This window comes from Podarcis liolepis, assembly GCF_965112155.1.
Source record: "Podarcis liolepis genome assembly, chromosome: Z".
Taxonomy (NCBI): domain Eukaryota; kingdom Metazoa; phylum Chordata; class Lepidosauria; order Squamata; family Lacertidae; genus Podarcis; species Podarcis liolepis.
This window is the reverse complement of record NC_139570.1, coordinates 41,733,187-41,760,356: the sequence shown is the minus strand read 5'-3', so window position 1 is coordinate 41,760,356 and position 27,170 is coordinate 41,733,187. Positions and strand designations below refer to the sequence as shown.

The 27,170-nt window shown below is 47.1% G+C and overlaps 1 protein-coding gene and 1 long non-coding RNA gene across 2 annotated transcripts; both read right to left on the bottom strand.

The window, feature by feature from the left end:
- Positions 1-208: 208 nt before the first annotated feature.
- LOC310697915 (uncharacterized protein) lies at positions 209-12,990 on the bottom strand. Its single transcript, XM_083484517.1, has 3 exons — positions 11,684-12,990; positions 10,758-10,767; positions 209-2,905 (listed from the first exon to the last, which is right to left on the bottom strand). Exons 1-3 carry the CDS (start codon positions 12,607-12,609, stop codon positions 1,721-1,723), a joined length of 2,121 nt encoding a protein of 706 aa, XP_083340643.1. The 5' UTR covers positions 12,610-12,990; the 3' UTR covers positions 209-1,720.
- A 3,883-nt stretch (positions 12,991-16,873) lies between these two features.
- On the bottom strand, positions 16,874-26,623 carry LOC310698654. Its single transcript, XR_014521663.1, has 2 exons — positions 25,794-26,623; positions 16,874-18,426 (listed from the first exon to the last, which is right to left on the bottom strand). It is a non-coding gene; the product is annotated as an uncharacterized lncRNA (long non-coding RNA).
- Between the last annotated feature and the right edge of the window lie 547 nt (positions 26,624-27,170).

Below are 27,170 nucleotides of genomic sequence, written 5' to 3'. Positions count from 1 at the left end.
TGGCTAACACAGAGTGCACCCCTTTGCTTGGTCCATTCCCCCCCTTAAAGTTCACAGCTGCCAACAGGCAAGGGGCTCAAATATTCCCACAAGTCTGCCCCTTATCTACCAGCCTCCAAATTCCCCATGGCCCATGGCATCTCGAGGTAGTGAGGTACATAGTGTCTAAGTGTGTTGATGTTAAAACAAGAAGCCATTACAACAGGTTTATGAAACAAGTTCTGAAGTTTACTAAAACAGAAAGAAGGACTTTAAAGACAAAGATGTGCAATGCTTAAGTTACAGAAAACCAGGATATTCTCTTTGGAGCAAAAAACCAGATTAAATAAAGCAGATTAAAATGCAATCTACCCTTACTGGGCTTCCACAATCCATAACATATCAGACTCTCAGAATAATCTTGCTCCTGAATAACAACCCTTTATTTCCCTTGTTCCTTATCACATTGAGTTCCTCCAGGATGGCTTCCTGGTTAACATGGGCTCCCCTTGTCAACCTCATGCTCCGCCTCTTGCCTTCCAGCTTCCTGGAAGTTTGGAGCAGGATATTCCACCCCTCACATACTTTTCACCAGGGCTGGCCCAATGCATTTTGGCACCTAAGGCAAACCACAAAATGGCATTTCCTCCATGCCCCCCTGCAGGGAAAAAGGGGTGAGTGAAGATCTACATCAGGAACAAGGCAAGGTGTGTGGAATCAAATCAGCCTTAACTGATGGTTGAAGTGGAATCAAAGGTTGTCAGGGGGGTAGGGGTAGGGGCCCGTTCAGAATCATGCCAGGTAGATGCAGAGCCCAGGAGACCTCAGAGGGCAGACCCACCATTTCCTTCTGGGTGGGGGGTGGGGTGGAGAAGACCATCAGAGGCCACTGGAGAAGGCTGCCGAGGAGGCAGTACACCCAGCCCCCAAGTAGCACACCACAGCTGTGGCTGCTATGTATCCTTGAAGGTCGGATCTGTTGCCCCTGTGCATTTTGTCACCTGAAGCAGTTGCCTCACCTTGCCTAATGGGTGCACTGGCCCTGCTTGAGATGCCTCCCTTGACACCTGAGCCTCAGGGCATTCAGTAGCTTTCCAAGCTATCCCTGTAATTCCCAATGCACAAGCAAGAAAACATGTTTGTATGACATGCAAGTCCATGCATGCACAATATGCATCTGCCCATGCAAAGAGTACAGTGAAGTCCAATTCCTTCATGGCTGCTGGGGCTGGGGGAGAGAAATATTGGAAAGCAGAAAAAATGCTGAACAAGCAAGTTCTGTCATTAGCCTGTCTGCACAATTAGCAGAAGCAAAATGTAAGGTAGGGCAGCTGCAGAGCGCATTATGCAAGCAAGAGAAGGGCAACTAAAGAGGTGGAAGAGAACATCTGCTTTGCATGCAGAGGCTCCCTGGTCCAATCCCCAACATTGGTTGGGAAAGGCTCCTATCTGAAACTCCAGAGAGCAGTTGCAATAGATGGACCATTAGACGGACCTGGTTTAATAAACCAAACAAACAACCATTTGCCAAAATTAATGAAGATTGCAGGATTGTTTCTCAGGACAAAGATTACCTAGAAAAATATTTTTGTGGTTGTACCTCAATATAGACAGATATTTCTTTCCTAATCCAAACTGGAGCTCCACAAAGAAACAAAATGTGAGGATTCACCCTCCAGAGCTTCTTGCTTCGATCTCAGCCCTACCTTGATGCTTGACTGAACATTGCTTCTCATAGTCTCTAATCTCTACTCTGAGGGAGTTCTTTCTTACACTTGGCAAAGAACAATCTTCGCAGGGAGACAGAAAAAGACTTGTAAAATTTCTCATTGGAAAAGTTGTAGATGAAGGGATCCAAGCAACAGTTGACCATGCTGAAAACTAAGGAGACATAATAAGCTATTTCTACATGGTACCGAAGCCCACAGGATGTCCAGTAATATCTCACAATCAAACCCACTGTCTGGCAGATGTGGAGGGGTGTAAAACAGATGCCAAAGATGACCAGAGTGATGGCGATCATCTGCTTCGACTTGGTCTTAATCACCTTGCCTCGAAGATTGGCTTGACTGATTTTAGCAATGTAGGCTCCCAACATCACATAGGACACCAGAGAGATGCCAAAGGGAATGAGGAAGCAGAAGATACCCAGGAAGATTCTGTATGGTAGATAGAGGTAAGCCAGCTCTGACCGGTAGATGCTCAGGCACTTGACCGAGTTGCCGATGACTGAAGTCTTGAGGAAGAAGAAGAGTGGAAGCCCCTGCAGGAAGAGGAAAGCCCAGAAGACCAAGATCAGCTTTTTCAAGGCAGACTTCTTCCTCCAGAGGGTCTTGGCGTTGTAGTGGACAATGGCTTGGTACCTGTGGATGCTGATGAGCATGAGGAAGTAGATGCTTCCATACAGGTGGGTGCTGAGCAGGAAGACTTGAAGCTGGCAGACAAACTGCCCAAAGGGCCAGTGGTTTCCCAAGCTGAAATAGGCCACCATCAATGGCATGACCGGAAGGACAATGATGTCTACCACAGCCAGGTTGAACTGAAGCATGATGCCAGAATTCCAGCGCTTGATGGCAAACCAGAAGATCCAGAGGCTGATGCTGTTGAAGACCAACCCGCCCACTGAGAGGATGCCCCAAAGGATTGGGATGGAAAAGTGGAGCTCCCACGGCAGGCATTGTGTCACGTTGGTGGTGTTCATTATGTGACGGAGGCAGGTGGCTCCAGATGCTTTGGAAGAGAGGTCCACACGACTGCTCGTCCAGGAAGAAAAGAGGAGAAACAAAAGACAGGTTTTCAGTTCCCTGCCACTTCCTAGAAGATATGGTTCAACTGTGTCCTTTCTGTTGTGTAGTTGTGTTGTGCTATGTGTCCCCCACCCCCTTTTGTATGTTGTAGGTGAAGGTACATTTCCTTTTAAGGTCTTCTAATATGTCCTCAGACAACGGGAAACAACCCCAAAAGGTGGAACCTGTTGTTCATTTCATGACCTTTGCGGTGTTCTCAGAAATTATCTGGTCCTTCAAATGCTGGAGAAATCTGAGAGCGTCTTTAAAACTAGGGCACCTCAATTAGAACACTTGTTTATTGAGCATTCGTCCTGATTTGTGTGCAGAAAAACTAAGAAGAGCCCTGCTGGATCAGGCCAGTGGCCCAGCTAGCCCAACAACCTGTTCTCACAGTGGCTAGCCAGGTGTCCCAATGCCAAGGCTGCAAAGCAGGACCTGTGTGCAACAGCTCAGATTTGATGACAATTGCCATTTTTGGAGCATGCATTCACATTTGTTTGCACAGAGGCTAGATGAAGCTGTGTCAAAGCAAATGTTATCCCAGACTTTGCAGTGCATTTTCTAATTTCGAGGGGGAGTGGGTTTGTCATGTGAGAGCTCCCAATGGGCTCTAAATGTGCAACATACTAGCCATGAAGGCTATGATATGCCTGCACAGCCAGAAGCGGCAGTGCTTCCAATTGCCGATTGCTACAGACCACAGGAGGAATGAAGGCTCTTGTGCTCAGGTCCTGCGTGTGAGTTTCCTATAGAGGTTTTTAAAAGGTTCAGGGTTTAGGGTAAGGGGTGGGATGATGATGATGATGAATCATCGTTCTGCCCGGACACTGAGGTCCAGCACCGATGGCCTTCTGGTGGTTCCCTCACTGTGAGAAGCCAAGTGACAGGGAACCAGGCAGAGGGCCTTCTTGGTAGTGGCACCCGCCCTGTGGAACGCCCTCCCATCAGATGTCAAAGAGAAAAACAACTACCAGTCTTTTAGAAGACATCTGAAGGCAGGCCTGTTCGGGGAAGCTTTTAATGTTTAATAGACTATTGTATTTTAATATTCTGTTGGAAGCCACCCAGAGTGGCTGAGGAAACCCTAATAATAAATTACAGTGGTGCCTCGCAAGACGAAATTAATCCGTTCCACGAGTCTCTTCGTCTAGCGGTTTTTTCGTCTTGCGAAGCAACCCTATTAGCGGCTTAGCGGCTTAGCGCTATTAGCGGTTTAGTGGATTAGCGGCTATTAAAGGCTTAGCGGCTTAGTGGCTAAAAGGCTATTAGCGGCTTAGCGGCTTAGAAAAAGGGGGGGAAAGCGGGGAAAAATCGGAACACTCGCAAGACGTTTTCGTCTTGCGAAGCAAGCCCATAGGGAAATTCGTCTTGCGAAGCAGCTCAAAAACGGAAAACCCTTTCGTCTAGCGAGTTTTCCGTCTTGCGAGGCATTCGTCTTGCGGGGCACCACTGTATCATCATCATCATTATCATCATCATCATCATCATCCAGGTCTGAAAAGAGGCACATCGTCAGGGAGCCAGCCAGAAATAAATCACACAAAGTAAGTGAAGTTAACTCGTTATTAAAAGAAACAGTCTTCTCAAGGGAGGGAGGCCTAATGAACACAGCAACTCTTCACGATAGGTCTTGCTCCTGTGAGGCAGTTGTGGAGACAAAAGGACCCTGCCTTCCCATGGCTAAGTCTCCTCGTCCTCCCGGTCCTTCCCAAACAACCTGAGACTACACCTATGAGGCACCTGCTCCTCTTGCTTCATACCTTTCCCAGTCCTGGGAGACCAAGGTGGGAAGAGAGCTTGTTGCAGCAGGAGAGGGAGACCCTCCTGGCCTCTTCACCAGCCTGACTCATCTCTGCTTCTTGGTCTCCCTCCTCTCCAGCTTCCTCCTCCGTTTCTGATTCGGGACTTCTCTCTGCTACAGACCCTTCAGCTTCCGATGCCTCCTCCTCCCGGGCTCCCCCCTCTAACCACTCATCATCATTCCACCACCAATCCATGGGCTCTGAGCCTTCTTCTCTTGGGGGTTCCCCAGCTGTTTTCTCCCACCATTCCTCTGAGTCTAACTGGTCTATGACACATGGACACTGGTGTCCACTGATCTGAATGATGTAAATACACTCCCAAAGACAAAAGGCTGGTTTTCTTTTCTTCCTATTTCTAAAAAGGAGTTTTATTCTACTATAAATAACATTAAACAAACCTTAAAGGATTGAAGGTTGGGGCAACAAGAGCACTCTTCCCTCCCCCCCCCCCCCGCCTGCCCATACCGCATTATGGTTTCCCATTGGCTAGTTTTCTGCTTTCTTTAAAAATAACACACACACAAACATTAGTTACATCCCACCCTTCCTCCACGGAAGACCACACCTCGCACTGGCCCTACCTTGCACCCTCCTTGAGTATTTTTGCTTGGTCAGGATGTGTCCTTCAACTGTGATTATGCCTCTTGCTTGTCTGGACAAAGGCTAGAGAGGAGTGACTATATGTAGACCGTAGGTCACATTACTCCATACCTTTAAAGCACACGGAGTGATAGAATTTCAGAGTTGGAGGGGAACCCAAAGGTCATCTAGTCCAACCCACTGCAATGCAGGGATTTTCCCCAGCATCCTCTTCCCAAGCAGGCCTGGTACCCCGGGACACTCCTAATGCACAAAGAACCCTTTAATATCTGACACCAGCAGCTGGGATTTAGGGGGTACACTGGCCTTGCACATGGCTTCTCTTAAAGAAGCTTTGGAACTGCAGGTTGTTACAGGTGCTCAGTGTGGTATAATCTACAGCTCCTACAGGAAATCAGAAGACAGTAGGAGGTGGGGAACATGGCTGGTTGCACTGTATTTATAAAATGCTCTTGTGTTAAAGGCTAACGGCACTAGTATATACACTTTTTTGTCCAATGTTGTGTTTAATTAAACAGAGAAAGGAAGACTTTACTTTTAAAACAGTGTAGTAAAAGCTATTGTGGACCACACCATACATTTAAATCAACATGCAACACAAATTTTAAACACATTACTTTCACCAAAGAAGCCTGTGAACTGTAGTTTGTTACAGGTGCTGGGAATTGTCGCTCAATGTGGAGTAAATTACAGTACACAGGATTCTTGGGGGGAAGCCATGTGCTTTAAGTATACAGTGTGTGTGTGTGTGTGTGTGTGTGTGTGCGCGTGTGTGTGTGTGTGTGTGTGCGTGCACGCCTGTCTCTGTGTCTCTGTGTTTGTGTCATACGTATCAGCTTCAACTGTGCAATCCTTTATTTGGTGATATTCAATCCCATTGCAAAATAGTGACAGGCTCAGCCCAACACATTTCCCTAGTTCTCTACTGTTATGTCCTAAGCTGAATCCTAGAACAATAGGATCCAGAATGCAGCAGTCTGATTGGTCCGCAGGAGCCACCCAATCCAGCTCCAGGTGGAAGTGAATCAGCGACCTTATTGGCCTGCAGCAGCAGCCAATCAGGCTTCTGGGGAAGTGAATCCACAACCTGATTGGCCTGCTGGAGCAGCCAATCAGGCTTCTGGAGGAAGTGAATCCGCAACCTGATTGGCCTACAGGAGCAGCCCAGAATTAGCCAATCACGCGGGGGCCATTGTATAAATAATGTATATATAGCTAGACGTTTTGGGGAAAGTTTCATTCATTGCTACTACGAGCTGAATAAAGAGCATGAAATTCACACTCGACTCCGAGTATATTTCATCCTCCATGCTGCTATTTTTTTTCCTGCTGGGGATAGGCAGAAAGAGAAGGAACAGATGTGTGTGAAACATGTTTGGTACAAGACTTTATACATGTGTTTCTTTAACTCTATTGCAGTCAGTGGCGCCATCAGGACTGGACTTTAGGGCAGATGCCCAGGGGCCCCACTTAGCATAACAAGAAGAAGCCGCCACCCCACCCCACCCCCAATGCAGCAGGGCTGGCTTATCACATTTTGAAGTACACAAAGCAACACACATTACCATAAAGAGTCTCCTTGCTGCTCCCTGTAAGAGCATTGAGTCCAGACTCAAATATTGCCCCCCCACACCACTGATTTCAGTTCCCTAATTCTGACCACCCGGGTTCCCTATCTCCAAAATCCATTTCCTCTGTGACATATTCCCCTGCAAGCCAGAACAGAATCAGGAAATCAAATAGGGGTACCGTATGTACTTCCTGAAATCCATGCCCACCTCTGAGCCAAAACAAAACTGGGCTATTAGCAACTTGCATAGAAGTGGGCAGCCTTTGGCCCTCTGGATGTTGCTGAACCACAGCTCCCATCAGCCCCAGCAAGCACAGCCAATGGTCAGGGCTGATGCAGGTTGCAGTTCAGCAACAACTAGAGGGCAAAATATTCCCCATATTGGAATTGCGGAAGATCTTCACTTTTTGCTTTCAGACCTCTATCTAATTATCTGTGCCTAAGGGAAGGTTGAGGGACGTGGGTGGTGCTATGGGTTAAACCACAGAGCCTAGGACTTGCCGATCAGAAGGTTGGCGGTTCGAATCCCCGCGACGGGGTGAGCTCCTGTTGCTCGGTCCCTGCTCCTCCCAACCTAGCAGTTCGAAAGCACGTCAAAGTGCAAGTAGATAAATAGGTACCGCTCTGGCGGGAAGGTAAACGGCGTTTCCGTGCGCTGCTCTAGTTCTCCAGAAGCGGCTTAGTCATGCTGGCCACATGACCTGGAAGCTGTACACTGCCTCCCTTGGCCAATAAAGCGAGATGAGCACCACAACCCCAGAGTCAGCCACGACAACCTAATGGTCAGGGATCCCTTTACCTTTAAGGGAAGGTTGGGGGGCTGCTTTTGCCTCTGGCCCAGCCCACCACTGGTATGCAGCCCCTAACTTTTGTTCAGAAGGGAATGTGACACCCCTGGATTGAAAAACGTTCCCCACCCCTGAGATAAACCATTGTTTCCCATTGCATCCAAATGCTAGAAGCATCGGTTTGGTGCAGCCCAGAAGCAGAACCTTCAAATTTCCTCCATTCATGCATAGAGGAAGGAGCAGAAGGAACTTGCAAGATAAGGGCTTGTGCCATTGCTTGTGATCTGGGCCAGTAAGTCATAAACTGGTGTGACTGTGAAGCAAATCTAATGGCCTTAAAACACAACTGGGGAAACAGTCCTCTTGATGTTGTCCTCCACCTCTCAGCAGTCAACATCTGAGGGGCCACCCGTTCCCCACCATTCCACCTGAAGAGCTGATCAACAAGATTTAGTGTTTGTAAATTAAAACACACACATATCTAGGGCTTCCCAAGTGTTCTGCAAAAACAGCATTTTAAAAAGCCAGGGCTGTGACAATGAAAATACCCCAAAAGAGTCCTGTGACAATGAAACAACTAAGTGGTGTTCAGCCCAACCTGGCTTGTTTAGTTAGAAGCAAGTCCTGTTCTGCTCAGTGAGGCTTGCTGCTGAGTAAGCATGCATAATACCACATCTTAATGGCGGAAGAGACATAGCAAGCTGCAGCGATTTGTTATTTTTTTATTTTTTGCAGGGGAACAGTTAGAACCAGAGGTGCCAGCTTGTGAGGGCAATTGGTGGGGGTGTTGTTGCACGTGTGACATTGCGATATCCTGGCATTGTGCACATGGACATCATGCCTCCCTCTCTAAGCCAGGCGGAAGCTTCCCTGGTTTTGGGAAGGAGGCACCAGGTACTGAGTAGATCTGCCAGAATGCTATTTTCAGAAATAAATGGGTCCCACGGTAGCTTTCCTGTGGTTTGACAAGCCACAGCCCTAGAAATTTCTCACCATTATTTCCTCTACTGGGCTTGGTTTCTTGAGAACCATCAAGCATCGTCAGTCACAGGAAAATAAGGTTGAGGCAGAATGCAAGCAGCCCATGATGCTCACACGAGGCTCCTGCAAGGAGGGAGGTACCTGTGGGCATGATGAGCATGGATGCTTCCTTGGTGTGCATTGGGGTCCCTTGGGGTCCATTGCTTCATGTCTGGGGACAAGTGGGGCCTTTGCACCTCCCTTAGGATTTGGCCTGGCCACCTCTGGTCTTTGTCCCTCTCTCTTGCCATCCTAGGTAAGCCAGTAAAAGGTAAAGGGACCCCTGACCATTAGGTCCAGTCATGGCCGACTCTGGGGTTGCGGCGCTCATCTTGCTTTATTGGCTGAGGGAGCTGGCGTACAGCTTCCGGGTCATGTGGCCAGCATGACTAAGCCGCTCTGGCGAACTAGAGCAGCGCACAGAAACACCGTTTACCTTCCCGCCGGAGTGGTACCTATTTATCTACTTGCACTTTGATGTGCTTTCGAACTGCTAGGTTGGCAGGAGCAGGGACCGAGTAATGGGAGCTCACCCCATCGCTGGGATTCAAACTGCCGACCTTCTGATTGGCAAGTCCTAGGCTCTGTGGTTTAACCCACAGTGCTACTGGTGGCTGACAAAAACTGGAGTGATTCATCCAGGGTTGGGGTGGGACAGGAACTACTGTTTTTTTATAAAAAAAATTTTGGAAGAAGAGCAATAATCAGAGCCCTGCTGAATCAGCCCAAGGAAGACCCATCTAGTCTACTATCCTGCCTGTCAGGATGCTACAGGTGAGAAATGTGTGCAGGGTGTTGACCAAAGGTGGACAAACTAGCCCAGATGGAGAATGACCGTTCCCTCACCAGAGGTACTACCCCTCCCCTAACACCCATACAATGAATAGTTACCTGAAAAGGTGTGGTCATAACGAAAAGTTAAGCCAGATGTCAAATCAAAGCCAGTTACTAACTGGGTCAAAATGAATCTGTGTGTGTGTGTTTATTTCACAACTTTTATACACAGCTTGATTGTAATAAAACCTCTAAGACGGTTTACAGGGGAAAAACTAAAATTAAAACCATCAACAAAATATATTAAAAAACAGGTAATTAGAAACCTTTTAAAAACAATTAAGATCAGCATTAAACTAAAAAGAGACGAAAACATGTCAGCTCATCCTCTATGCATCTGGGTGGGATTGCTTGCTTAAATAAAATTGTTTTAAGCAAGCACTGAAAAGAGAACAGTGAAAATGCGTGTCTAATGCCAACAGGCAGTGAGTTCCAAAGTGTAGGTGCTGCTTCACTAAAAGAAGAATTCCTGAGAAGTGCACAAAGGGTATTACAGTATGTGGCACCTGTAATAGTGCCCATTCTGCAGATCGAAGCTTTCGAGTGATGTAAGGCGATCCCACAAATAAACTGACCCCAGACTGTTAATGGCTTCTCACACGAATAATAACACCTGAACTTGGTGAGCAACCGTTGCAGGTGTCTGAGTAGAGGTGTTATAGGCAGACAGAAGCAGGTCACATTCTGACAGCAACTTTGCTGCAGCATTCTGCACCAACTGCAGCTTCTGGATCAAGCACTGTACAAGGGAAGCTGTATGTAGAGTGTGTTGCAGACCTGGCCCCATAACAGAGCCAGGTCTGCAGACCAAAGTGGGATTTCTTTGTGGGAAGTGGATTGCTGTTTCCCTTTCCCTCTCCTTCTGTACAACCAGATTGCAAACTGGTTTCTCTATGTATCCTACTGAGTAAAGATAAAGATGTTCTGCTTCCCCCTTTCACAATATTTGCCAATATAGGAGATAGTCAAACAGTGCTCCAGAGCCTGCTGTTTCCTCTTAACTGTGCACAATGAATCAAACAGCCAGGAGCCATGAACGTGAAGAGCATTCTGCTTATTTGCCAACCACCTGGCAAGTCTTAAAACATAATAGCTATGCTGCTGATGCCTCACTTTTTAAAGAAAATATACCTGTGGTTAAAACAGGAGGTCACATTCATGCATTCATGTGGCAGTTTATTCCATTTCCCTAAGTTAATTTTCACATTATATTTGAGCTTTCACGCAATGTGAAAAGCCATTTCTGGGAAACAAATGGACTGTAGTTCATGTTTAGTGCTCACTTCTATGTTACCTGATTGCAGAAAGTATCTCTATGCGGCCCTCTTAAAACAGAAAACTCAGAAGTAAAGTGAGGAAATTTGGGACAGCTTACCAGTTCCTTCCTGCCATTTTCATGGGAGAGTCACAGGGGAACAGAAGCAAGCTTGTGCAGACAGGGTGGGGGAGCAGCAATGTTGACCACCGATGTTCATTGGTGTGAATGAAATTTAGCATGACATGTCAGCATATTGGTCTAATGCAACGGGTACCACAGTGTGAAAGGAGTATTAGAAAACACGAGAGAGGAGCTAGCATTATAAGGAAGACTAATGCAATATTCCCCACTCCCCTAAGTCTCTTTACCCTCCAACTCAGAAACAGAAACTCTCATGAGTCTGTGTGTGCATATTATTAAGAATTTCACATTGAAAGCTGATTTCTGTTCCCTTTTCTTTGCTTATTTGTATCCTCTGACTTTATTTAGTTCGGCCTCAATGGCAGCAGATGGGCAGCTTTAAATTTCCACATATTTCAATAAATGTCTGTATACAGATAAAAAAAAACACCAAAAGGCAACGAATACAACCATAAAACCATCAAACACTATGCAGCTGCAGCAAGTTAAGATCCCTATCAACTATACTTTAACACAGGGATATATTTTTTGTTTATCAAGGCTGGGGTGTGTGTGTGTTTGTGTTTTGCTAAGAGATCCAAAACTGCACACACTTAGAGGATGTGTTGCTTGCTGCATGTTTGTGCCTTGCTTTTCCTCCCAGGAACTCAGGGCTGTGGATCTTGTCTTCCCCTCCCCACTTTTTATGGTCACAGCAGCCCTGAGAGGTAGGCTAGGCAGAATTAACATACCGGTACGTATATAAGCAGCAGTTCTTGTCAATAGATTGCTGGCACAATCCACATACAGTTTATGTGGCTCAGATCCTGTCAGCATCCCTGCACCTGACAATGTCTAACATTGCTTACAACCCCATAGTGTTTTATCTTTTACCTTTCCTTTTCCGAAGCACGTTTTCTCACTTGGACACCAATAATCCTCTTAGGGAATTGGAAAAGAGCCTGTGAAATTTCTCGTTGGCAAAGTTGTAGATGAAGGGATCCAAGCAACAGTTGACCATGCTGAAGACCAAAGAAATGTAATAGGTGACTTCTATGTGGTACAGAACCTTGCAGGACACACCATAATATCTTACAATGGAAGCCATGGACCCACAGATGTGGAGGGGTGTGAAGCAGGTGGCAAAGATGACCAGGGCAATGGTGATCATCTGCTTGGACTTGGTCTTCATTACTTGGCCTCGGAGATTGGCTTGACTGATTTTAGCAATGTAGGCCCACAACATCACGTAGGACACCAAAGAAATAGCAAAGGGAATGAGGAAGCAGAAGATCCCCAGGAAGATGCCATAGGCTAGGTAGAGATAGGTCAGTTCTGACTGGTAGATGCTCAGGCACTTGACCGAGTTGCCGATGACTGAAGTCTTGAGGAAGAAGAAGAGTGGAAGCCCCTGCAGGAAGAGGAAAGCCCAGAAGACCAAGACCAGCTTTTTCAAGGCAGACTTCTTCCTCCAGAGGGTCTTGGCATTGTAGTGGACAATGGCTTGGTACCTGTGGATGCTGATGAGCATGAGGAAGAAGATGCTTCCATACAGGTGGGTGCTGAGCAGGAAGACTTGAAGCTGGCAGACAAACTGCCCAAAGGGCCAGTGGTTTCCCAAGCTGAAATAGGCCACCATCAATGGCATGACCGGAAGGACAATGATGTCTACCACAGCCAGGTTGAACTGAAGCATGATGCCAGAATTCCAGCGCTTGATGGCAAACCAGAAGATCCAGAGGCTGATGCTGTTGAAGACCAACCCGCCCACTGAGATGATGCCCAAAATTACTGGAAGGGCAAAGTGGATCCCCTCTGGCTGGCATTGTGTCACGTTGGTGGTGTTCATTCAGTGAAAGATACAGGTGGCCTAAGTAGAGTTGTCCGTACACGTTCCAGTTCAGAATACAGAGTCTGCAAGCAGGAGGAATGATAATTTGCTTGTAGTAGGTGAAGTCAACTGCTAGCAGTGCCCTTCTGTCACAGCCCTGAAAGTGTGGCTGAGGTGGGGCCCTTCTCCCCTGCCCATTTCCTATTTTTCTCAGGGCTTCTTCTGAGTCAGTTTCACACCCAAAAGAAAGAGTGAAACTTGTGTTGCTTCTCATGCTCAGAAATCTGGCACTGACACTTCAAGTCTTTGGGTTTTTGTTTTTATTTCAGAGAGTTTAACACTGAACTCTAAAAGCATGGGGCTGAATCCAGCTAAGGCCCCATCTGCACTATACGTACATTTAAAGCCTCATCACACCACTTTAAATATTCATGGCTTCCCCCAAAGAATCCTGGGGACTGCAGTTTGTTCAGAGTGCTGAGAGTTGTTAGGGGACCCCCTATTCCCCTTCACAGAGCTGCAATTGCCAGTTTCCCAAGGAAAAGGATTGACTCTTAAAACATTATGGGAATGGTAGCTCTGCATGGGAAGTAGGGGGTTTCCTAACAACTTTCAGCATTCTGAACAAACTACAGTTCCCAGAATCCTTTTGGCAGGGAAGCCATGACTGTTGACAACGATGTGATACTGTTTTAAATGTACAGCGCTGAAAACACCTGTCATCCTAAAAGTAATAAATCACTTTAATAAATGTTTTGTACTGTTTTTTAATGATGTTTTAGTACACTGTACTGATATATCAGTACTGTACATAAATGATGGTATATAAATACAAATTACCGTATTTTGTGCACCATAACACTCACTTTTTTCCTCCTAGAAAGTAAGGGGAAATGTCTGTGCGTGTTATGGAGGCAATGCCTACGGGTGGCATGCCTACGGATTTTCCTCCTCTAAAAACTATGTGCGTGTTATGGTCGGGTGCGTGTTATAGAGCAAAAAATACGGTAAATAAACAAGCTAGCTAAGTACAGTGGTATCTCAGGTTAAGAACTTAATTCGTTCTGCAGGTCCGTTCTTACCCTGAAACTGTTCTTAACCTGAAGCACCACTTTAGCTAATGGGGCCTCCTGCTGCCATTGCGCCACCGCACGATTTCTGTTCTCATCCTGAAGCAAAGTTCTTAACTCGAGGTACTATTTCTGGGTTAGCGGAGTCTGTAACCTGAAGCGTATGTAACCTGAAGCATCTGTAACCCAAGGTACCACTGTACACTGATTGCACTAGGCCTGCTCTGGCCAATCTGTTTTGCTTTCATTGTCTGAGGTAGTAGATCTCTGGGTATACCCGTTGCCAGGAATTGCAAGTGGAGAGAGCGCTCTTGGACTTCAGTCCTGCTTGTGGACTTCCTGTTGGAGTATATGGCTGGCCACTACAAGAACAGAATGCTGGACTAGCCGGGACACTTTGTTTGACCCTCTTTCAGCTGCATCAAAGCTGGTGGCTATGGCTACCTCTTGTGGATAGTGAGTTCCATCCTGTGTAGAGTGAAGAAGTACTTTCTTTTGCCCTGAATTTTCCAACATTTCAGCTTCACTGGATTCCCTTGGGTTCTGGTACCCAAGGGATGTTCACCATTAAATGTCACCTGAGTTGAATTTCTCCTCCATCTCTACCTGTGATTACTAATGACACAGTGCAGTGTCAAAATTGCACTTGATTACAACCATTCCCCTGTGCCTCCACACTTCTCCTCAGTTGCTCAGGTCCTGATGCATAGAATCATAGAATTGTAGTGCTGTAAAGCTGGAAGGGACCACAAGGGTCATTCTAGTCCAACCACTGCAATGCAGGAGGCTTTTGCCCAACATGGCACCCAAACCAATGACCCTGAGATTAAGAGTCTCATATTCCACCAGCTGAGCTACCCTAGTGCAGATGGAGAGGTTGAAGTGCCAAGTACCAGCAAAGATGGTGGTGACCATTGGGACTGGTAGGGCAGGAGACAGGGATCTCTGGTGGCGCCAGAGTTAATGAGTGGCAGAGTCAACTCATTTGACTTCTGTTCCTATCCTCCTTCCTGCTGAGTTCACTTATTTACTTACTTATTTCACTAATATTCCATGCTTTTCTCCAAGGAGCTCAAGGTGGCATATGTGGCTCTCCCCCTCCTTGTGTAATCCCCACAACAGCCCTGGGAGACAGGTTAGACTGGGAGGCAGTGACTGGCCCAAGGCCACCCGGTGAGCTTCATGGCTGTGTGGGGGATTTGAACCCTGATCTCCCCCAGCTCCCAGCCTGACACTCTAACCCATGGGTAGGCAACCTAAGGCCCGGGGGCCAGATGCGGCCCAATCGCCTTCTCAATCCAGCCCGCGGACGGTCTGGGAATCAGCGTGTTTTTACATGGGCAGAATGTGTCCTTTTATTTAAAATACATCTCTGGGTTATTTGTGGGGCATAGGAATTCTTTCTTTTTGATTTCTTTTCACAACATAGTCCAGCCCCACCCCCACCCCCCAAGGTCTGAGGGACAGTGGACCGGCCCCCTGCTGAAAAAGTTTGCTGACCCCTGCTCTAACCACTTCACCACAGTGTCTCTCCAGTTCTACAGGGGCAGCACTAAGGAGGAGGAAGCTGATAGGCATTGTCTGCCCCAGACAGGTTTTAAATAGGCAGGCAGGCAACAGCTAGCTAAGAGCAAGCTGAGGGTAGATGGCGTATAGGGCACTGCCCCATTTGTCCTAACAGAGCAAACTCGGCAGCACACAGCTCTCACCCTGTTTTGTGTTGTGAAGTATGCAAACCATGCCCCACAGTGGAGGGGACATTTCTTATACAATTAAGCTTAGTTAATAATCCAAAGTATTCCCACACTGGCCTTGTATAAATATTCCTCATTGACTCAGCACTTTATTTCTATGCTTCTGTTTATTGGTAGCTGGTCTTGTCATGCTTCTTTGCACTTTGTATGATTTAAATTAAAATTGCTAAAAAATTAAATTAAGAACAAAGTGACCTGGAAAACATCTCCTGTGAGCTGAGCCAAGCCTGCGGCTTATGCAAGCAGCTATGAGAATGGGTTAAGCCAGGTTGGGGAAACCTCAGGACTGGGGGCCACACATGTGTCCTTCCAGGGCTTTCTATCTGGCCCTCAGCACTCTCCCCCGGCCACGCCCCTTGCTGCTCCTATTTTGCCCCTGAATGTTTCTGTTTGACTGGAACGTGTCTTTGAATCCTCTTCATGCCTCTTGCTTGTCTAGATCGAGGATAGGGGGGATGTTTGTGTGAGAGAGTGGAAGGGAAAATATACCGTATTTTTTGCTCTATAAGACTCACTTTTTCCCTCCTAAAAAGTAAGGGGAAATTTGTGTGCATCTTATGGAGCGAATGCAGGCTGCACAGCTATCCCAGAAGCCAGAACAGCAAGGGGGATTGCTGCTTTCACTGCACAGCGATCCCTCTTGCTGTTCTGGCTTCTGGGATTCAGAATTTTTTTCCTCTTGCTTTCCTCCTCCAAAAACTAGGTGCGTCTTATGGTCTGGTGCATCTTATAGAGCGAAAAATATGGTACATTAAGTGCTCCACCTGCTTTTGCCTGGTATGTGGCCCTTGGAAGATTGCCTGGAAGGGGATTGTCCCTTGGGCTGAAAAAGCTTTCCACCTCTGGGTTAAAGAGTAAAACACTGAGCTCCTGGTGAGCCTTGGGTGGTGGTCAATCAGGTGTTCAACAAGCTATCTGTTTGGGCTGATTACCTGGGAATGCAAGTACTTTGAAGGTCACAGTAGATGCTTAGTTGATTGCAATCATTATTGGGGGGGGGGGGCTCAGATCATATTCTTTGAAGTTTTCACAAGAAAGGAGAGTGAGCTCTCTGTAGGTGGCAGGAGCAGATCTTCTACTTAGGGGCAGACACCTGAACACCTGAACCCTTTGGCCTATTGCTGCAAAAAAGACTCCTAGACGAATCTCCAACTCCCCTCAATCAACCAGAGCTTAGTGAGGGTGCACAATTTAATTATTGGCCCCAACATACTTCCAGTTCTTAGCTGGAGAGCCATTGTGGGCTCCAGTCCTGACGTGAGCTGTGCAGTACTTAAGTACGAAGTACTTAATTTATTAAATAAATAAAGAGTTGACCTTTAAAAATATTGGCAAGATTTGTGGGGGGGGGGCTGCATCCCCCCCCCCCACGTATGCATGCACAAATTCCTCATTATCAGCTTTCACAAGTCAGAAATTTCAGATCCCTCACCCGTTGCAAGCTAAAACAACCAGGGATTGTCTGCCATAATCACTAGCAGGTTTATTGTAGCGTAAGGTTCCACCTGACCATGAGGCCTCTGTCCAGTGAAAGTTTACTGTACAATAAATGCATTCTCATTTATAGTGTGACAAGAAGACTTCCTTTCTCACTTTTAAGCTTTCAGATGAGAAATGTCAAAGTGCTAAGTCTGTACTGGTTCATACTTTGCTTCACATCGTCTCTGCAACCACACAGCCTCTTTCAGCTTGGAATCCTTCCCACTATTTCTAGTGTTTAGTGTATGTGTGCCGTTCCTTATGTAGCCAAAACAGCACCACCCAAACACAGGAGGGAGGTATCAGCAGCCTTGGGAGAACTCAAAGTCTGCAGAAGTACAAGCATCTTTTGGGGAGAGGGACCCTAATGGGGGAACCCAAAAAAAAACCCTCAGCAAGGATGGAGTGTGGTGGACACAGGAAACTGATTATTGAAGGATGGGGAGTGGAACAGAGAGGTGAGTAGGGGAATGTAATGGAGTCACTGGGACCCTGAAGAGCAGCGCTCTATGGGCCCCTCTAGACCTGGGTTTTATTGCAAGTGTATTTTGCAATGTGTTCTTGACACAAAAAGAGTGCATTAGTGATGGGTATCTTTCTGCCTTAGTTTGTTCTGAGATGCGCTCCCAATGGCACCACATTTTGGTTGTCCAGAGCAGGGTGGGGACTATAGAGCAACAAAACCAGAACATTTGTGAGCATGAAAAGTTCTGGGATTTCAGAAGGAAGTTATGGGACATGCACAGATGAGAAATGAAGCCATGTGGCCACCCCAGAACTTTTCACAGGTGGCAGGCAGCATTGAAAGCAGATTTGCATATGGCCACTCCACTAGCATGATGAGAACAAATAATCATGGGTGTACAATGAAAAGGCTGTCTGGAAGGGCCCTGCCCTGCCACGTTTTCTCACAGGTCCTTCCAAACGTTGCTTGTCCTTTACATTTGCCAACAGTTCCTCAATCCAGCCCTCAAACCTGGAACCCAAATGCGGGTGGACTGATGCTGAATTCTCATATTGTACCCTGTTTTAGATACAGAGTGCACCAGACCAGTGGCAGCAGAGGGAAGGGTGGGCAATATTCAGAAGAATGATGGAGCTGGTAGGCTATTGTTTGCAAGAGCAGCAGAAATAATCCTGTCTCACTTCTGCCACCATTTGCTCTTGCAATGGGTGGGTTTGTCTCTCATTTTCATTTCCTCTTTTAGACTCAGCTGCTTGGGAACAATCAAGCACCATGAGCCACAAGAAGGAAAAGCTGGAGGGGAGCTCCAAAAAGTCCATCTTGTCCATGGGATGCTCCTGACTTGGTTGCTGGAAGATGGAAGGTATTTGTGGTCGTGGTCGGCATGAAAATGTTCTTGTGTTCCTTGCAGTCAGTTGCTCTGCTGAGCCCCCTTGTGGCCCGCAAGTGGAGTCCTTATACCTTCCTGAGGATTCTGCCTGGCTTCCTCCAGTCTTTGCACCGGTCCCTCCGTGGTGGGTAAACCAGCGGCTGAGAAAAGCCTGAGTGGTTCATCCGTGAGGAACGGCTGAAAAAAAGCAAAAGGATGTAAATATATAAGGAACTGACTTACCAAAAATAAGGTGAAATATTGAAGAAAGATAAAAAGTGATTAAAGAAATGCTAAGAATTTAGTAAAATATATGGAAGTCAGATGTATGGGACGCTGGTGGCGCTGTGGGTTAAACCACAGAGCCTAGGACTTGCCGATCAGAAGGTCGGCGGTTCGAATCCCCGTGACGGGGTGAGCTCCCGTTGCTCTTTTCCAGCTCCTGCCAACCTAGCAGTTCAAAAGCACATCAAGTGCAAGTAGATAAATAGGTACCGCTCCGGTGGGAAGGTAAACGGCGTTTCCGTGCGCTGCTCTGGTTCGCCAGAAGCAGCTTAGTCATGCTGGCCACATGACCCAGAAGCTGTACGCCGGCTCCCTCAGCCTATAGAGCGAGATGAGCACCGCAACCCCAGAGTCGGCCACGACTGGACCTAATGGTCAGGGGTGCCTTTAACTTTACCTTTATTGAAGTCAGAAAGAGGGAGGGAAGGAGGTTGGTGCTCTGTTAGAGCAATGTATTAGGATATGGAATTATGTAACAAAATGTGAATATGAAAAAATGGAAAACTAAATAAAAAATATTAAGGGGGGAAAAGCAAAAGGAGAACATCAAGAAGAGCCCTGCTGGAATGATGCTCTAGTTGGCTACTAGTTTCCAGTTCCTTCTTTGCACAAAACTTGAAAATGCAACTTAGTCAGACCACTGCTATTTTCACCTGAGATTCAAGAAAGTGGACTCTCCTTCACTGGAGGTTTTTAAAACAGAGATTGGACAGCCCTCTGTCAGGGGTGCTTTAGCTGTGATTCTTTCATTGCAGGGGGTTGGACTAGATGGCCCTTGGGATTCCCTTCCAGCTTTACAGTTCTGTGATTCTATGGTCCTAAGCGCACCCCACCACATTTAGGTTGCACAATTAAAGCTGATTTGGCACCTTTTGCAAAACCCACATGTCTGAAATCAGGCTTTTTGCAACAAAGTAACAGATGTAAAAATGCCCTGGAAATTGTTGGATAACAATTGCTTGCTATCGAACCTCCCTGGAAACCAGTTGGCTTTTCCCTGAACTTAAATTCAAATGCAATATAAGCCACCTGCCAACTTTGGCCAAAGGATCAGGAAGATGGCAGTAAACTTGTAAAAAAACTTAAATGAGAATCAAAGTGAATATTCCCTGAACCCCAAATTAGGTAAACAAGTGAATAAGTAAGTAAGTTTGGTGTACAATATATCATATATCATATACCTACACGACTGAGCCAGCAGGTATATTCTATAATCTCATAGCCTCCCACAAGTACCCTGATTTTCCAGAGACAGTCCTAGGAATTACAAAAGCCACCCCAGCTTTTGATTTGAGCCTGGAATGCCCCTGTTCCCCCTGCCAGCACTGCCAGCACAACGCTCAGAAAGGAGGATGAATTGGTGCTTGTCCCAAGCTATGACGAAGGTGGCTGTGGCTGCTACAAGGGAGACCCCTGCTGCCTCTCCATGGTTGCCACTGGCGTCCTCTGCTGGGCAGCTATTATTAATTAATTAATTAATTAATGTTGCGATACATATATGAAATCTTTACATAATGATACATATGCATTATATTCGTAAATTCACATTTTCACATTTCGTTATGTACCAACGTTTATCCATTTCTTATTTCTTCCCCTGTGTCTTCCCTCCACCCACGCATGACTTCCTTGTTATTATTTTGTAAATTTATTATTGAGATTGTAATTTTGTATCTTAATAATTAAGCATTCAATCTTATATATCTGCTTAGCTTAACTTTGTGAAATCAGTCTATACATATCAATAAATTCTTGGTGGAGCATCATTTGGTCATGTATTCTTCTACACATTTCCGTTCCTGTTTGAGATTTTGATTAGATTGCATTCTAATTGTTGCCGTCATTTTCGCTAATTCAGTCATTTCAAAAAAATTATGTTGCCAGTCTTTCAGTGTTGGTACTTCTTCTGATTTCTAATTTTTTGCAATCAATAACCTTGCGGCGGCTGTTGCATATAAAAAGATTCTCTTCATGTCTTTGGGGATGTCATTTGTTATAATTCCTAAAAGGAATGTTTCCGGCTTCTTACCAATTGTTGTTTTAAACATTTTTTCCAGTTCTTCATGTATATTTCCTCCCCAAAATTTAATTTTATCACATCCCCGCCAGACAGGATATAAGGATCCCTCTGATACCTTACATCTCCAACACAGATTCAATGTTAAGTTTATAAATTTTAGCCAGTTTTACAGGGTTTAAGTACCACCTGTAAAACATCTTCATAATGTTTTCTTTGATAGTAATACATGCGGTGAAATTAATATCTGATTTCCAAAGTTTTTCCTAATGATCTAAGGAAATCGCTCATAGTGGCTGCTGGATAGGGGGTGAAGAGGATGAGAGCAGCAACATTGCATCCTTTGCTGGTGCCCAGGGTACAAACACACACCAGACAGGACCAGGGGCTGGACCCAGAGGGAAACCCCCCATACCAGCCCAAGTCCTGCCACTCACCACCTGGCCGAGGGTGAGGCCTCATGGGCTCTATAAAGGACTGCTGCTGCCGCTGCTGCCGCTGGGCAGAGGGCTCCGTTTTCTTTGGTTTTTTGTTTAAATTGCTGTTATTTTTTACCTATGTCATTTTAAACTGTGATATTAATGCTGTATTCTTAGTTTTAGATTTTGATTCACCGTATTTTTCGCTCTATAAGACGCACCAGACCATAAGACACACCTAGTTTTTGGAAGAGGAAAACAAGAAAAAAAATATTCTGAATCCCAGAAGCCAGAACAGCTAGCGGGATCGCAGCACAGTGATCCCTCTGGCTGTCCTGGCTTCTTACTTGGCCACGTGCAGCCTCTCCCGGGCAAGGGAAGCCTTCATCCCCTGCCTGGGAGAGGCTGCGCGCAGCTAAGGCTCCCCCTACAGCTGCGCTCCCTTTAAAGAGCGTGTGTGCGGCTCTTGGGGGCTTTTCCCCGAGGAGGGAAAAGGGCACCCCTTCTCCCTCCTCGGGGAAAAGCCCCGAAGAGCTGCACACACGCTCCATGTGGCTCTTTAAAGGGAGCGCTGAGCAGAGCCTCCCGCCTGCATTCTTTCCATAAGATGCACAGACATTTCCCCTTATTTCTTAGGAGGGGGAAAGTGCGTCTTATAGAGTGAAAAATACGGTATGTGGAAGTTGTTTTCCATTTGGTTGTGTATTTTTTTTGACGTGGTTTATTTATTGTTTATGACTTTAGTAGTTATGTAAATCTTGTCTTGTTGTAAGCACTCTTTTTAACTGTAGAAAGGCAGCATACAAATAAAAAATGATGGTGATGAAGTCTTGCCGCCACTGCAGAGTGGGCACAGGGAAAAGAGGGTTCACAGGGCTGCGCTGTGCCACACCGCCCGCTTGCCCACTTGCATGGGGGGAGCCTGCCCAGCCAATGGGTGCATTCCCCCAACACTATGGCAGCAGGACCAGATCGGGCTCTGGAGCCCAGAGCCCCACAGTGGCAGACAGGGCAGGGATCCCTGTGTGGGGGCTCCCGTAGTGTAGCTAGGGGGCAGAGGGGAGGGGCGCCCCAGCAGCACTTACCTTTGGAGGTGGCATGCCAGAGCCCAAGGTGGCATGCAAGCCCAGGTGCCCCAGAGCCTAGCGCACCACTCCCAAATTACCGTGGCCCAGGGCTGGGCTCACAGTGCACTAAGCTGCTGCCTCCCCCCCCCCCCAGCCTCCAGAGGGTAGCTGAGAAGGACACAACCGGCGCACACTGGCCCCTGTAAGCAGCAATGGGCCTGTAGTGTGCCCAAGCCAGCACGTTTCTCCTGTGAGTCCTCCGCCTCCCCCTCAGTTGTGCTCCACCTGAAGGGCACCTGGGAGGGATGTGCATAGCTGTCAACCTTCCCTTTTTTTGCACGAAATTCCCTTATTTCAGTGCTGCTTCCCACTGCTATTGTTAGATATCCTGTAGACCAGTGTTTCCCAAACGTTTTTGGGCAACGGCACACCTGTTAGCCGGAAAAAAATCTCGCGGCACACCACCATTAAAGCCCCGCCCCGTGACGTCAGCGCTCAGCGTCACGCCGGGAGGGACGCACAAAAGCGAAAGTTTTTTCCCTCCCCCTTGCCGGGGTGGGAGGAGACAGCAGAGCGAGGGCAGCTGAGGCGGCGGCGGCGATAGCGGGCGGAGGAGGGGGCGGCGGCGGGAGTTGCTGCTGCTGTTGTTGCTGCTGCTGCCCGGACATGCCGGCCTCCTCCTCCTCCGCTGTCTCGCGCTCCTCCCTTTTGCGCGCGCTGCCCCGCCGCTCGGCACCACCACCGCGGAGCCGCCCCCGGCTCGACGCGGATCCTCGCCGCCGCCGCCGCCTCTCACCGCCCGACTCGCCCGCCTTCCTCCCACGGCACACCAGCCGGTGTCTCACGGCACACTAGTGTGCCGCGGAACACCGGTTGGGAAACACTGCTGTAGACTGTCCCCAGGACAGGTGAGGCTGCTGATCCCTTATTTTCAAATCTGAAAGTTGACAGCGATGGGGATGTGGCAGTTTGGGTGTCACCCCAGGCTGCTTTTTTTTAATATTTTATTTTAGAAAAGTTTGGATTTGATATCCCACTTTATCACTACCCGAAGGAGTCTCAAAGCGGCTAACATTCTCCTTTCCCTTCCTCCCCCACAACAAACACTCTGTGAGGTGAGTGGGGCTGAGAGTCTTCAGAGAAGTGTGACTAGCCCAAGGTCACCCAGCAGCTGCAGGTGGAGGAGCGGGGAAGCGAATCCAGTTCACCAGATTACGAGACTAGTGCTCCTAACCAGTGCACCACACTGGCTCCCAAGCCCCGTGCTGCTTATGTGGGCAGTGTGGGATCAGCGCATGCAGGCCACGTCCCCCTCAGCCCCCCTCCAGGTGGAGTGTGCCAGTGAGGGACGCAGGTCTGGTGGCCAAGCCCAGCACGCCCTACCCTGGCATGTCCCGCCTGCATGGTGTGGCGTGTGCATGCTAGCATGCACCACAGGTGCCACTGGAGCTCCCTACACCACTGGGGGACACCTGACTTGTCCCCCCTCAAAAATCATGTGCTTGGAGATATACCCCCCCCCGTCCTCTCCAAGCTTTGTGCGTAGTCTTAAGTATTACTATTACTACAGTGGTATCTCAGGTTACATACGCTTCAGGTTACAGACTCCGCTAACCCAGAAATAGTACCTTGGGTTAAGAACTTTGCTTCAGGATAAGAACAGAAATCGCACGATGATGGCATGGCAGCAGCGGGAGGCCCCATTAGCTAAAGTGGTACCTCAGGTTAAGAACAGTTTCAGGTTAAGAACGGACCTCCGGAATGAATTAAGTTCTTAACTTGAGGTACCACTGTTCAAGGAGTGGGGCAGAGCTTCCCTCTCAACATAGCGTTGTTGTTGTTGCTGTTGTTGTTGTAGTAGTAGTAGTAGTAGTATTCATATCCCACATTTCCCCTAGACTCAAGGCAGCTTACACAAATGAAAGCCAATGATTTTTACACTTGTTCTTATCCAAAAGGCTGAGAAGCTATTGAAACCCGGTGGGTTTTCTTTAAGACTCATGATGGCAGGTGCTGCACAACTGCCCAGCTGCCCACCGCAGTGGACACTTCTCCATTCTAGTCCCCAGCATACTTCCATACTGGGAGAAGTCTAAAAAGCCATAGAAACAGACTAGAAAGCAAATAGACTTGTCCCTGCTCCACAGAGAGCTCCCTCACTACAAGCATGGCTACAGGAAGGTGATAAGGAAGACTATACAGTATTCTCTATTGAAGAAGGCTCTTGGCTTTCTCCTGCCACTTTGTAGCATCCATGGAAATTAATAAAACGTGTGTCTCATCAGAAGAATGTTTTCTAGCTCAAACAGTGCACGGAGTGTTGCTTTGGTTTGGTCAGGCTTACCTGGAGTCAGCTCTTGCTGCGACCCACCTGAGATGGGCTTTCAACCCACCTGGTGGTCTTGACCCACTGTCTGAAAAGCTATGCTCTGCACTGATCAGCAGTGGCTGAGGGCTTCTAGGGTTTCAGATGAGAGCCTCCCTCTCCCAGCTCTGTCTGGAGACACCAGGGACTGAACCTGGGACCTTCTGCATGCAAAGTGGGTGCTCTGCTTCTGAGCTATGGCCCTTACCCTCCTTGAGATCATTTAGCCAACTGGCAACATTCAGAGCCTGGTGATTCTGGATTTCATTTTTCTCGCCAACCTTTTGACTCAGTGGTGGTGGACTGTTTTTCATTAGAGTAAAATTACCAGTACTTTTCAGGAGGGATTCAAGTGCATACAGTTTAATTTAGATTTGTGCAATTAAAGCTCTCTGTCTCACTAAGCTTAACGATTTCACCCCTTTCATCAGACTATTTGCAGTTACAAACATTGCAGGGAAAAGCACTGAAAACTGGGTTGACCAAAGGAGGTCCCTTCTAGGTTAGTGGTCCCTGGTCCCCACCCCCCACCCCAGCAATATACCATGGGCATAATAGTAAATTAGTGGTGGATTTATATTGGACCATCCACACATCATTCTGCTTTGTTAGTTGTTCTGCAAGACTTCCCCAGTGTCACCACATTCTTGCCGTCTTGTGCTATAGTGCAGCAAAGGTGTGACACCCCGCCCCTTGGGAACGTTTGTACTATAAAAAGTTACAGGTTTCATCAGGAAGTTGCGGAACATGCAGCAACGGGAAGCACAGAGGCATGTCTGCCCAAAAACTTTTGCAAATGGTATTGAAAGCAGGATTGTGTATATCCATCCTGAGGCCACCATGAGCACAAATAATCATGAATGCACAATTAAAAGGATGCCTGGTGCAGGAGACTTGATAGGAGGAAGACGTGTAAACACCCTGCAAGCAAATCAGAATGAATGCAAGATGCATGCTCATTGTCCTAATGCTGCTCTGGAAGCAAATCCGAACAAATGCTCAATAAAGACTGGACGTGGTCTAACCCCACTGTAAGCTGTGTGCAAGCAAAGCAGAATGAATGCTCAATAAACATGCTGCCTGGAAGTAATCTGGGGTGTCAAAACCAGGTTTAGGTGGCTTCATTATTTCAGATAAAGTAACACAGATTATTGTGATACTGCATGCATCTGTAGCACCAGTACGTGCTGGCAGCCAAAATTTCTGCCACCCAGTTCTGTCTCACAGACAAGAGTGTGCAGACAGAGAGCCTCAGGGGGAGACAAGAGCCCTAGTTTAGTGGCAGAGCCCATGTTCGGCATGCAAAATGTTTCACGTGCACACACATTCTCACATGCAAACGCAGACACCTATGTTTTGGTGTGCTGGATGAATCCTCTCTTGCCTTTATACTTCAGCATTAATCAACTTACCTGGATGACCAGAGAGGCCCAGCTTGCTTCTTGGGTTTGGTTGCCTGCTTCTGGTACTCCATCCAGCCGCTCACAAGCTCGTGGATGATCATCAGATAAAGGAGGAAGATGAGGATGGCCGGGTCCATTTGGGGCACTTCTGGGTCTGCTTCATTGGGCCCGGGGGACATGGATGCAACCGAGCAAAAGGCAGAGGAGGGATAATACTTGTCTGCTCTTCCGTCTCTGTCTGGCAAACAGGAGGAGTGGGGAAGCAAAAGCAGCTGTCATAAATGATGGCTTGCTGGCTGGGACCGTGCAGAGTGATTTACTGCTGTTGGAGGCAGGAGGCAGGTGCTTTCCATGCCGCTGAGCAGCTCTGATGTGGCCACACATTCTGTCTCCGTCTGCCCCTCTGCCTCCACCACCATCTCTCGTCTGTCCGCAGGCTGGCTCCTGTCCTCCGCTCTGGTGCTATTTACTGCATCGTTCTGCGGATGCCTGTGCAGGCAGACGCAAGAACAAAGGAGTGTTTTGCATGTTTCTTGAGACACAAAACAAGCTTGTCTCCAGATCAATCCATTGGGAGGAGCAGGGGCAGAAAAAGCACCGGTTAGCTGCCTCCCTTACGGTGCTGCAGGGGTCCAAAGCCAGCTTATCAGGAGGACCTAGACTTCTACGGACATTAGCTTTCTGCAAATATTTTGCAGAGGGGTAGCCATGTTCGTCTCTTGCAGCAAAAACTACAGAGTCTTAAAGACTAATGAAGGTTGGGAAACGGAGTTCTTATAAGAAGAATGGCTACGTTTCCAGATTCACCACCGAGGCAGGAAAACGCTGGCATTATTCTCTCGCCTCTCTGTGTGTTTAGTATGGTGATCGCCTAAACAATGTACTGCGAGTTTAAATCTGGCTTTGTTCACACCCTTACACCCACAGATTCAGTCAAACTCCTGAGTCTTGCTCCAGTCTTACTTTTGACTGTCTAATAAGGATTGAGAAGAAATTCAGTTCAGTTTGCATTTAATTTGCACTTTTCAAAACAATTCATGAGGTGGAGCATAGCAATTCTTCAAAATTTACAGCTCCTTGAATTTTGCAGTGCAGTTCTCTAGCCAGGTAAAGAATGTGAAAATGGATAACCTGAAGTAAAGTGCACATTAAAATGCATAATTGCTTAAAATAACATTCAAAAGTGCATTATATTAAGCAAAATTGCTTGTCATAGTGTATAGTAGGTCAAACTGCATATTTGTACATTAGGAGAAATTTGCACTAAATTGCTGATAAATTTTCATGAGGCCTTAAAAAAAAAGGAAAGAAATTGCAAAGTGATGCAAAGTGATGTGAAGGAAAGAAATTGCAAAGTGTGGAGAATTGAATTTAAGACTGGAAACA